This window comes from Coregonus clupeaformis, chromosome 12, assembly GCF_020615455.1.
Source record: "Coregonus clupeaformis isolate EN_2021a chromosome 12, ASM2061545v1, whole genome shotgun sequence".
In the NCBI taxonomy this organism is placed as follows: domain Eukaryota; kingdom Metazoa; phylum Chordata; class Actinopteri; order Salmoniformes; family Salmonidae; genus Coregonus; species Coregonus clupeaformis.
This window is the reverse complement of record NC_059203.1, coordinates 22,637,380-22,649,451: the sequence shown is the minus strand read 5'-3', so window position 1 is coordinate 22,649,451 and position 12,072 is coordinate 22,637,380. Positions and strand designations below refer to the sequence as shown.

Sequence of the window (12,072 nt, the reverse complement as noted above, 5' to 3'; positions counted from 1 at the left end):
TATCCATCTGACCAAGCCAGGTTAGCGCTGGTGATTTCGCTACTTAAAGGAAAGGCGCTGGATTGGGCTACGGCCCTACTCCACCTTCCTCGCTCGGTTCAGGGCGGTGTTTGATCATCCCACGGAGGGAAAGGACGGGGGTGAGCATCTCCTCCAGCTACAACAGGGAGAGGGGCCCGCGTCCGAGTACGCTCTGAGCTGTCGCACAGTGGCAGCGTCTTCCGGGTGGAATGAGCGTACTCTGCGCACAGCCTTCAGGAGAGGCTTACAGGAGGACACCAAGACGGAACTCGCATGTCATTACAATGAGATAGACCTTGATACCCTCATCGCCACGTTCATCCGTCTTGACGACATGTTGAGAGACAGACGGCGTTCCCAACACCTCCTGGAGCCTCGACGCTCACCCCATCTGAGCTATGGAAGCCGCCCTGCCTCCGAGTCCTCACCCATGGAGGTGGGCAGCACCCCCTACACCACCACGGACCACAGATCTCCTGGCGGCTTCCAATCTAGGCGGTATGACTCCCGTCGCCGCTCCGTGAGTGTTACGTTATCTCCTGTCACAAAAACATTGTTTTTAGTTCCCATAACGGTGACTGGTTATTCATTCTCTTCCATTTCCACTGCAATGATAGATTCCGGATCAGTGGGGAACCTTATAGATAGGGAACTGGTCTCTGAATGGGGGTTGCCCACCGTGCCACTGCCTTCTCCGCTACACGTCACCTTGCTGGACAATAAACCACTGGGATCAAGCACCATTAAGCACGTCACTCTCCCCATCACCATTCCCACACTACCGGACCACCACGAGGAGCTGTCATTCCACATCATCACGTCACCCCTTCACTGGATCGTCTTGGGATTGCCCTGGCTCAGACTACACAACCCCACCATCAATTGGATCACCAAGAGGATCACAGCCTGGTCCACCTCATGTCGAAAGACCTGCCTGCCAATGGTTTGTTGTTCCACGTCAGTGGAGAGTCCGGAGTCCGCCCTCCAGCCCAACATTCCACGTGAGTATGCAGATCTCTCCAATGTCTTCTCTTCATCAAAGGCTAGGTGGCTCCCTCGTCACAGGCCCTGGGACTGCGCCATTGACCTGCTGGAGGGACAACACCCCCCGAAGAGTCGCATTTACTCCCTTTCCATGGCTGAGACTGAGGCCATGGAGAAGTATATGGCAGAGACCCTGAAACAGGGGTTCATCAGACGCTCTACCTCTCCTGCCTCCGCCAGCTTCTTCTTCGTTGCCAAAAAAGACTGAGGACTGAGGCCGTGCATTGACTACAAGTACCGGTACCACCTCCCTCTGGTTCCGTCGAGCAGCTACAAGGGGCCCGGTACTTTACCAAGTTGGACCTGAGAAGTGTCTACAACCTGATCCGAATCCGGAAAGGAAATGAGTGGAAGACGGCATTCAGCACTACCTCAGGCCACTATGAATACTGCGTCATGCCCTACAGCCTCGCCAACGCACCTTCTGTGTTCCAGTCCTTCGTCAATGACGTATTCCGAGACATGCTGAGTAAACAGGTGGTGGTGTACATCGGAGATATCCTGATCTACTCGGCTACGTTCGAGGAGCACGTCAGGGACATCCGAGCTGTCCTACTCCGTCTCCGCGAACACAGCCTGTTGGTGAAGGTGGAGAAATGCGAATTCCACCAACAGGCCATCTCCTTCCTGGGATACAGGATCAGTCCTCAGGGGGTGTTCATGGAAAGAGAGAAAACGGACACTGTCAGGTCATGGCCAGTCCCCACCACCATCAAGCGCCTACAGAGCTTCCTGGGCTTCGCCAATTTCTACCTGCGTTTCATCAGGTCCTTCAGCTCCATAGCGGCTCCGCTCACCTCTCTCCTTAAGGGTGGGCCTCAGAAGCTGGCCTGGAACCCTGAGGCTGACGCTGCCTTCAAGAGGCTGAAGGAGAGGTTCACCACAGCACCCATCCTAAAACACCCAGATCCATCTTGTCCTTTCATCCTGGAGGTGGACGCATCAGAGGAAGGCGTGGGTGCGGTCCTCTCCCAGCGGCACGGTAATCCAGATAAAACGTATCCCTATGCCTTTTTCTCTAAAAAGCTTAACCCCGCAGAGAGGAACTATGTTGATGGAGACAGGGAGCTGTTGGCGGTGATCCTCGCTTTGGAGGAATGGAGACAATGGTTGGAGGGTGCAGTCCATCCATTCCAGATTCATACTGACCACCTGAATATGGAGCACATATGGGCAGAGAAACGCATGAACTCTCGTCAAGCCAGGTGGTTCCAATGTCTTACTCGCTTTCAATTCATTATTTCCTATAGGCCAGGATCCAGAATGTGAAAGCCGACGCACACTCCAGGATGCAACATACCGGAGAGAGGAAGGATCTGGGGGGTCCTATCCTGCCCCCATCTCTCATCGTTGCACGTGTCGTTTGGGATGTGGACGAAGACATCCACCTGGCGGCTCAGGAGGACACAGCACCCGCCAACGCACCTCTGGGGCACGTGTTCGTACCCACCAGTGTCCGTTACCACCTGCTGATCTGGGCGCACACCACCCTTATGGCAGGGCACTCCAGTATTACATGCACCCTGCATTCTCTAGCACAATAATACTGGTGGCCAATCTTGGCTTCTGATGTCTCTTGCTATGTCAACTCCTGTTCCGTATGTGCCCAAACGAAGACACCTCGGAACGCCCCGGCAGGCAAACTAGTTCCTCTACCAGTGGCTCATCGACCTTGGTCTCACCTGTCCATAGACTTTGTCACCGACCTCCCACGTTCTGACGGCTTCACCACTGTCATGGTGGTCGTAGATCTCTTCCTTCTGTTCTCCAGGTTGATGAGGTCCTGTTCCAACAGGTCTTCCGGCACTATGGACTTCCGGAGGACATCGTCCCGGACCGTGGCCCCCAATTCACCTCCCGAGTGTGGAAAGCTTTCCTGGAGAAGATCGGGGACACGGCCAGCCTCACTTCTGGGTATAGGCCTCAGTCGAATGGGCAGGTGGAACGCATGAACCAGGAGCTGGGGAGGTTTCTTCGTTGCCACTGTCAGGACTGGCAGGGTGAGTGGGCGAGGTTTCTTCCCTGGGCAGAAATGTCCAGAACTCCCTCGTTCACTCCTCCACGGGGCTCACTCCCTTCCAATGCATCCTGTGGTACCAGCCGGCCCTGGCCCCTTGGACACCCAGCCAGACCAATGCGCCCGCTGTCGATGAGTGGTTCCGCAGGGCCGGACAGGTTTGGGACGCCGCCCATGTCTGTCTCCAGAGGGCCATTCGTCGACGGAAGGACCAAGCTGACCGCCACTGCAGGGAGGCTCCCGTATTCCAGTCTGGTGATCGCGTCTGGCTGTCCACTCGAAACCTCCCTCTCCGCCTGCCCTGCAAGAAACTGAGCCCCCGGTTTGTGGGGCCGTTTAAGGTTCTCTGGCGGATTAATGTGGTGTCGTACTGGCTGCTCCTTCCCCCTCACTACGGTGTCTCACCTACTTTTCATGTGTCTCTCCTCAGGCCGGTGGTCCTCTGGCATATGCCGTCCACCGGGGTACGCCCCCTCCAACCCTGGACATTGACGGGAGTCTGGCGTATGCTGTGAGGGATCTGCTGGACTCCAGGTTCCATGGGGGACGGCTCCATTACCTGGTGGACTGGGAGGGGTTTGGCCCTGAGGAGAGGAGCTGAGTTCCGGCAGTGGACATTCTGGACCTCAACCTTATTCGGGACTTCCACCATTGGCCCGCTCCTCGTCTTCGGGGTCGTCTTCCTGGCCAGGAAGGGGGGGGGTCACGTTTCCTCACGTTGCTCCTCTCCAGCGCTCTGATTCGCCGGTCTACTGAGTCACCGGTCTGAGTGCACCACCTCGGCAAACACAGGAATGGAAACCCAACGCACCCTAATCACCTCCAGCGCACTTGCACCTCATCATCTTATCACCACCACTATATAGCCCTGGACTGTTCGTTCATTGTTGTGTGTAATTGTTAGCGCTGTGTCCTTTACTCGCTCTTTGTTATTCTCTTTCTCATTGTTAAGTAAACCTTTACCTTGTTAATACCTGCGTCTGCATCCTGCCTCTTCGTCTACTCAGTACTCGTCACAGTAGGCCTACATTATGATCAAATAGCTACAAAAGCCTACTTGTCCACTGTTAAAACTGTAACTTAAAGTGGTTACCGCCTCAGTGTTTACAGTAAACGCGCGCTGGAAGTTGCACAGAATTTTCACAACGTTCAAGTTTGTGCTCAGCAGACCTGAAATTAGCTCTGTGCCGAAAAATAAATAAAGGGAACATTGCATATAAGTATCGATGCCGTAGATGAATAGGGTAACCTTTTAATTATGTTTGCTTACATCCTACAGTCAAATTTTGGGACCAGTAGAGTAGCTATCTAGCTATATAAACCACGCCCCTCTGCAACCACTCCTTCTCTGATGTTGGTTACAAGGCGGTACTTATTTCAATTAGGTAAGATAATATCAATTTACCATTGGTGTATTAAAATGAGAGTTAAGGTGATGTCACCTTGTCCCCTTAAAAATGAATACATGTCTTTGGGGTAGGGGACCAGTAACCTTATGGTCAAATTTTATCAATGTAGAAACAACTGTCATTTTTCATACTTTGGTCATCATACTTGAATCTAGTTTCTTTCATATATCATACAATTTCATGAAAAACATGACTGTTCATGACCTTTAACACCCAGTAACTAGATACCTCATGGTATGACACCCCACTATCAACTCTTTATCTCAGAATCTAGATCGGCAGATGGATTATAGTTTGACAGTTGACTCTTAATGTGAAGGAATTACTGTTATTTTCCTAACCTGAACCATCAGTAGGGCTTTGTAGAAGAAGGAGGGAGGAGGTTTCTTCCTGGTGTCGATCACCACTGTCATTCCCAGGTCCTGCACCTCTTTCCTATGAAAATACAGGGAAGTGAGTTGGGGCACATTAAAAAGGTGCTCAAACTATCTTGGCATTCTCACTTTACCTGATCGAGGTATCATTTCAGTGGTTTCACCTCTCCTCTCCCTCTGCCTGTGTCGATGTCTCCTCCACCCCACCCCTCAATTCAATTCAAAGGGGCTCTCTCACACACATACACAGGCTGTCATTGTGGTTTGTCAGGATGGGATGCATCATAACGGGTTAAATGAGGGACATAAAGGCAACAACATTAAAGGGCCTATCTATTTTAACCAGGCAGCCGTCACCTTCAACTTCAAAGTGTGTCCATTATTAAAGCTGTGTAAACAGATTAGACTGTAACATGTGTACTATGAGGACATTTGGCTTTTAAACAGTCCCGGCTGCAAGACCATGTCAGCTGGGGGTAAAGCTTAAAAAAATTAACACAAATACATGCACTACTAGCACCGACTTTGCTGATAGCTTCTTTATTGAGGAAAAATGTACTTGCTACGACTGTGATATGTGGTTGTCTCACATAGCTATCTTAAGATGAATGCACTGTAAGTCTCTCTGGATAAGAGCTACTGCTAAATTACTAAAACGTAAATGCTGAGTCCACAAACCATGTCAGGTCAGTGATTCCTTCAAGGAAGGAAGGAAGGAAGGAAGGAAGGAAGGAAGGAAGGATGCATTATTATTTTTGTATATTAATTTTTTTGTGTTATTTTTTTTGGGGGGGGGGGTAGATCAGCTTAATATTGCAGATAGATTGTAACTTCCATCAATGTAATTGTCTGCATCACTTCCAATCCCCCATGTTTATATATATATATATATATTCCCCTTTATTATTTTCAACCCCACCACCCTTTCCCTAATTGGAGTAAACTAGTGAACAACAATGCTTAGGCCTCTACGTCCAGCTTATACTTACTATATACATTTTATGGACACAGTCAATTTTACAATAATTATATTTTGTTTGTTTTTTCTCCTGAACTACTTCTGCTCTCAACCTCTCCGATCATTTTCATGATATCCATCCGGTTTGCTTCTACAGTGGGGAGAACAAGTATTTGATATACTGCCGATTTTGCAGGATTTCCTACTTACAATGCATGTAGATGTCTGTAATTTTTTATCATAGGTACACTTCAACTGTGAGAGACAGAATCTAAAACAAAAATCCAGAAAATCACATTGTATGATTTTTAAGTAATTAATTTGCATTTTATTGCATGACATAAGTATTTGATCACCTACCAACCAGTAAGAATTCCGGCTCTCACAGATCTGTTAGTTTTTCTTTAAGAAGCCCTCCTGTTCTCCACTCATTACCTGTATTAACTGCACCTGTTTGAACTCATTACCTGTATAAAAGACACATGTCCACACACTCAATCAAACAGACTCCAACCTCTCCACAATGGCCAAGACCAGAGAGCTGTGTAAGGATATCAGGGATAAAATTGTAGACCTGCACAAGGCTGGAATGGGCTACAGGACAATAGGCAAGTAGCTTGGTGAGAAGGCAACAACGGCGCAATTATTAGAAAATGGAAGAAGTTCAAGATGACGGTCAATCACCCTCGGTCTGGGGCTCCATGCAAGATCTCACCTTGTGGGGCATCAATGAGCATGAGGAAGGTGAGGGATCAGCCCAGAACTACACGGCAGGACCTGGTCAATGACCTGAAGAGAGCTGGGACCACAGTCTCAAAGAAAACCATTAGTAACACACTATGCCGTCATGGATTAAAATCCTGCAGCGCACGCAAGGTCCCCCTGCTCAAGCCAGCGCATGTCCAGGCCCGTCTGAAGTTTGCCAATGACCATCTGGATGATCCAGAGGAGGAATGGGAGAAGGTCTTGTGGTCTGATGAGACATAAATAGAGCTTTTTGGTCTAAACTCCACTCGCCGTGTTTGGAGGAAGAAGAAGGATGAGTACAACCCCAAGAACACCATCCCAACCATGAAGCATGGAGGTGGAAACATCATTCTTTGGGGATGCTTTTCTGCAAAGGGACAGGACGACTGCACCGTATTGAGGGGAGGATGGATGGGGCCATGTATCGCGAGATCTTGGCCAACAATCTCCTTCCCTCAGTAAGAGCATTGAAGATGAGTCGTGGCTGGGTCTTCCAGCATGACAACGACCCGAAACACACAGCCAGGCCAACTAAGGAGTGGCTCCGTAAGAAGCATCTCAAGGTCCTGGAGTGGCCTAGCCAGTCTCCAGACCTGAACCCAATAGAAAATATTTGGAGGGAGCTGAAAGTCTGTATTGCCCAGCGACAGCCCCGAAACCTGAAGGATCTGGAGAAGGTCTGTATGGAGGAGTGGTCCAAAATCCCTGCTGCAGTGTGTGCAAACCTGGTCAAGACCTACAGGAAACATGATCTCTGTAATTGCAAACAAAGGTTTCTGTACCAAATATTAAGTTCTGCTTTTCTGATGTATCAAATACTTATGTCATGCAATAAAATGCAAATTAATTACTTAAAAATCATACAATGTGATTTTCTAGATTTTTGTTTTAGATTCCGTCTCTCACAGTTGAAGTGTACCTATGATAAAAATTACAGACCTCTACATGCTTTGTAAGTAGGGAAACCTGCAAAATCGGCAGTGTATCAAATACTTGTTCTCCCCACTGTATATGCCATATCTTTCTAACCGTGTTCTTTCACAAAAGCTCCCAACCTACAACCTATATACTTATTATGGACACAGTATGCTTATATTATTAGTTAACTTGTTATTAGTTGTTGTTAGTTGTTATTAGTCCCATCCTTCAACTCCATTCAACACCACCCATCTATCTGTTAACACCATCCATATAGGATTTCTATTTGCCATATATTTTTCAACTGTACTGTGATGTTTTACAAAAGGAGGATTCAAATGAAATTGCAACCAACTTTCTATGGCTTGTTTTAGAAATAGTTAGATTTGGGAGATTATTTCCTTTTCTAAAAAACTGAAAATGAGAGGTTATAATCTGAATAAAGGGAAAAAGGCCATTCTTGAACATTGGGTGAGACAATCTTACTAATTTGCTAGAGAACCAGTTCGGATTTAAGTATAACTTTTGTATGACTGAAGCTTTTAGTGATAGGTCTAATGCTTTAATATTTAATAATTTCTGTCCTCCGAATTCATCTTCATTATATAAATAGGATGCATTATTAGAATATTCAATAATGCGTGTATGAGACATGTACAGTAATGTTCTACTGCCCCCCTGTGGTGAAAAAATATAAACAAAAATCCATGGCTGGAATGTTTGACAACTTGCATTAGAAAATGCTGAAAGGGTAACTTAAATGATTTCCAAACAATGTAAAATACTCACTGCCATGTCATTAATTTTGTAGGTCATCTCACACAATGTGTTTTCAATGTGTTGTAAATGGACACAAAACATGCATGACTGGATATTATAGTAAGGTAAGGGTGGGCAGACCAGACTAGTTGATCACCTACACCCTATACAAAATCAAATACAGTAAACTCCATTGAACTATCACCGAAGATGATTAGGGATTGATTGGTATTACCTGGGGATGGAGTGGAGGTAGAGCAGCACTTTGCACACCTCATGGGCGGACAGCAGAGGAGACGTCCAGCCCTGCCTGTCCCCATGGACCTCCAGCACGGCCCTGCCAACTCTGTCTCTGCTCCCTGGGGGTGGAGGAGACAAGAGCGGGTGTCATGGAGAGGTTAGATGAAGAAAAGTGTGGACCAGGGTAGTATTCTTAAGGGCAGACCGTAGCAACATGCTTTGCAACTGAAAACGAGTGTTTGTTATTGGACAACACTGGGTAACACTGGACGCAATGCAGAACAAACACTGTACCTGGTAGGCTAACGATGTCCAGCTGAAGCAGGCAGCTGATCCTTCTGAAGATGGAGTCTTGGGTGGGGGGAGATGGAGGAGATCTGGATACGGGGGAGGGGGGTTGGATGGGGGGCGCTGAGGGCTTCGACATTGGGATCTGGGGTTTGGTGTCAGGTCCGTTGAGGGGTGCAATAGTCCGCATTTCAACTTTGCCAGGCTGGGGATCTTGTGATGAAAAGAAATGACAGATCAAATGAATGTCAATTTAACCAGGAAGACAGACAATGTTTGCGTTCATGCATTGCATCTTCTCTATTATGCGTCTCTGATTTATGTCTTCATCATTTTAATCAACTAAATCAGTGTGGTTCAAGACTTTGTGCAGACCTCTGTTTTCGTCTAGAACCAACACATCTCATCCAACTAAAACTAATCATCACATACTGTATGTGAGTGCTGGGCTAAAACAAAAGCCTGCACACACAGATTTCTCAATGTCCAGGATTGAAGAACAATGCTCTACTAAAAAGTATTTCTGGTCCAATTGTTTCAAAATCAAAAAAGATCAGACATGCAATAGATCGGCATTTTCAAAGCAATTCTGACACTATTCTTTATTGTAGTCACTGTATATCCTGTTCAGTGACCTTTGGCCTTTTAGCACTGGGAGCATTTATTTTTTCGGATATAAATCTCAATGGCTGTCTTTCATGCAAATCTTATCCTTACGCGCCACAGCTACGCAATGCACAGCCTTGCATTGGACATGCTCTCTCCCTGTAGCCAAACACTTTGAGGCTGTTAAGCCTGGCTTTGATTTCTAGCACCCTAACTTCTTCCAGAGCCAATAAAGGCTTGTCTGTGCTCCCTCTCCCTCACCAGTCCAATAGTCTCTGATAAGCATGTCTCCAGACCTCTGAGTGCCCTTGTGAGGGTGTAGGGAGGGAGTAATAGGAAATGGGGACAGTGCACTCTACTTCCTCCCTAGCTCCTGGCAGTCCAAAAGAGTGCGCTTGTTAGGGCCCTTGTGAAGGCTTAGGGAACAGGAACTGTTTCTCTCCATTAAAGGAATGTCATGTTTACTACCATAGCCAATGGACACTGGCCTAATGGCCCCTTCTCAGAGTACAGCCTTATAAGAGCTATTTCTGTCCTTCTCACTTGGTATTTGGAATGACGTGATTGCAGCCATTCTGCCTGGGAGAACAGACCAGAGAGCAGGGGAGGAGGAAGAGGAATCACAGTGGTCACAGATACGGCATTCACATAAGGAAGTCACTCATCTGTCAGACGAAACTGCCAGCTGTTTCGTCTGAAAACTGATAACTGAAGAAATGTCGTCTGACAAATGAGAGACGTTCTAATATGGTATGTAGATAGTCACTATTACCTTTCTTGGCAGACTGCCGTCTGTCCAGCTTGGGGGACATCGGGCCGAAGGCCGTGCCTTTCTCACACTGCACCACCTGGGCACTGGGGGGAATCATCTCTGGGCAGATGTCACTGTGGCTCCTGTTGTTCAGTTTATGGACCAGAGGACTTCCTCTGGCCTTCTCAGACACAGTGGAGAGTGACCTGGGTTTGGCTTTGTGTTTACCAATGGTTTTCACCGCCTCCGGGTTCCAAATTGGCTTGGAGGTGTAGTCACACTCGCAGGCATCAACCACGACCGGGTGAGAGATTGCCGGAGGTAACGCTACCTTTGAGTCAGGTCCCGTTTGATGGGCTATGTGGTTTGTCTGAAGATGGGGTGCCACTTGGCACAGTTTATGAATGATTTGAGGTTCTTTAGTATGTTTTCCTGGTTTGTGAGTTATAGCAGGTTCGATGGATGTGTGTGGTATGTGATTTAGGACCAATGGGGGTTCCTTACCGAAGTGTCCATGTTGGTGTGGCTCGTGACCTACAATAGGCTCCTTATAGTGGTTACAGCACTCCCCAGTGTCCTGACCTGGACCTCTGGCGTGACGCCTGAAGCCCATCTCCTCCACTTCACAGGGGCCGGACTCATCCAGAGCAGCTAGCAGGCCTACGCTCCCCCTTTCAAAGGGAACTGGGTTGCGCAGTGCTGCTAGGTATGAGTCTCTGTACCTGCATTTTAGTTCCTGCCCACTAGGCTCCTGCCCTAGCCTCCTCTGGCTGCACGGCTTGCAAGGCTCCTCTGAAAACCTGAGGGTGCGCCCACAGGGGGTGCTGTTCCCGAGCGGTACAGGTGGAGGGGGCCTGACTGGTTTGAACAAAGGGGGATTAGAAGAGTTGGGAGTCTTACTGCGTCCCGCAATGGACTCTTTCTCCTTGGCGAACTCCACTAAATCCACGTAGTCACCTTCGATCTCGCGGTAGTTCCGGCTGGTGTCCCAGGTGTTGGGCGACACCCAGCCCACAGGCTTGACTAGTGGTTTGGCACGCGTTTTGGGAATGGGTTTTTCGTGGTCCCCCTTGATTAGTTTCGAGGTACCATCCATGAGTCGCAAGGACACAGAGATCCCGTTCCTGGCAGGAAGGATCATGGTCTCCAGGGAAAGGGCGGAAGAGGTAGAGTTGGAAGAGGAGGGAATCTGCAACGGTGTCGGCTCAAACGGAACGTCACGGATAACACTAGGTGTAGTCATGGTCTTGGGCTTGTCCAGAAACTCTGGAATAGCCACTTGTACCCAGGGCACCTTCATCACTCCCTGGTCGGTGGAAAGCATGCAGCGGGACAGTGGGGTGCCATGGCGGCCATCGTTCACCTCCCTCAGCCAGTCAAGGGTGAAGATGCAGGGGTAAGAGGTCTCGGGGATGGGGGTCTCCTCCACCTCACGGCAGCCCTCCTCCAGGAGACTTTTGAGGACGATGCGGGCTGCCTGTTCTCCAAAGGGCTCCACCTGCAGGTAAAAGTCTCCGGGGCGGAGCAGAAGAGGGTTGAGCGGGGCCAGCTGGATCACGGTTCTGTTGCGGAGGCACAGGGGCCAGCCCTCACAACGGAAAAGCACATCCGAGTACGCAGCCTGGGGAGAGGGAGGGAGAGGTTGGAGAGGGGGGTAAGTTGCATGGATTTACGATCTCTTAGGTCAGTGTTTTTTCATCATCAGTCCTGCGGTAGGACTGCACTTTTTTGTTCAAGCCCAGCACCAGCGCAACTGATCTCAACCAATTATCAACACCCTTGATTAGTTTAATCAGGTGTGTTAATGCTGGACTAGAAGAAAAAATACTAAATGATCCACCATTTAAAATCTTGGGTGCCCACTAGGGGTGCACTTAAGCTATGTAACATGTGCCATGTGAGTAGACTAGAATCCCAAACAAATCAGGCTTATGTCTACT

General features: G+C 48.5%; 1 protein-coding gene across 1 annotated transcript in view; it reads right to left on the bottom strand.

The window, feature by feature from the left end:
• The window catches only part of LOC121551877, an 83,651-nt gene that overhangs the window by 36,779 nt on the left and 34,800 nt on the right, over nucleotides 1–12,072 (bottom strand). The window contains exons 3-6 of the mRNA XM_045223752.1: nucleotides 10,154–11,753; nucleotides 8,782–8,988; nucleotides 8,483–8,606; nucleotides 4,833–4,926 (exon numbers count right to left, since the gene is read on the bottom strand). Of these exons, the coding sequence (XP_045079687.1) occupies nucleotides 4,833–4,926; nucleotides 8,483–8,606; nucleotides 8,782–8,988; nucleotides 10,154–11,753 (2,025 nt within the window). The remainder of the gene's footprint in view (nucleotides 1–4,832; nucleotides 4,927–8,482; nucleotides 8,607–8,781; nucleotides 8,989–10,153; nucleotides 11,754–12,072) is intronic.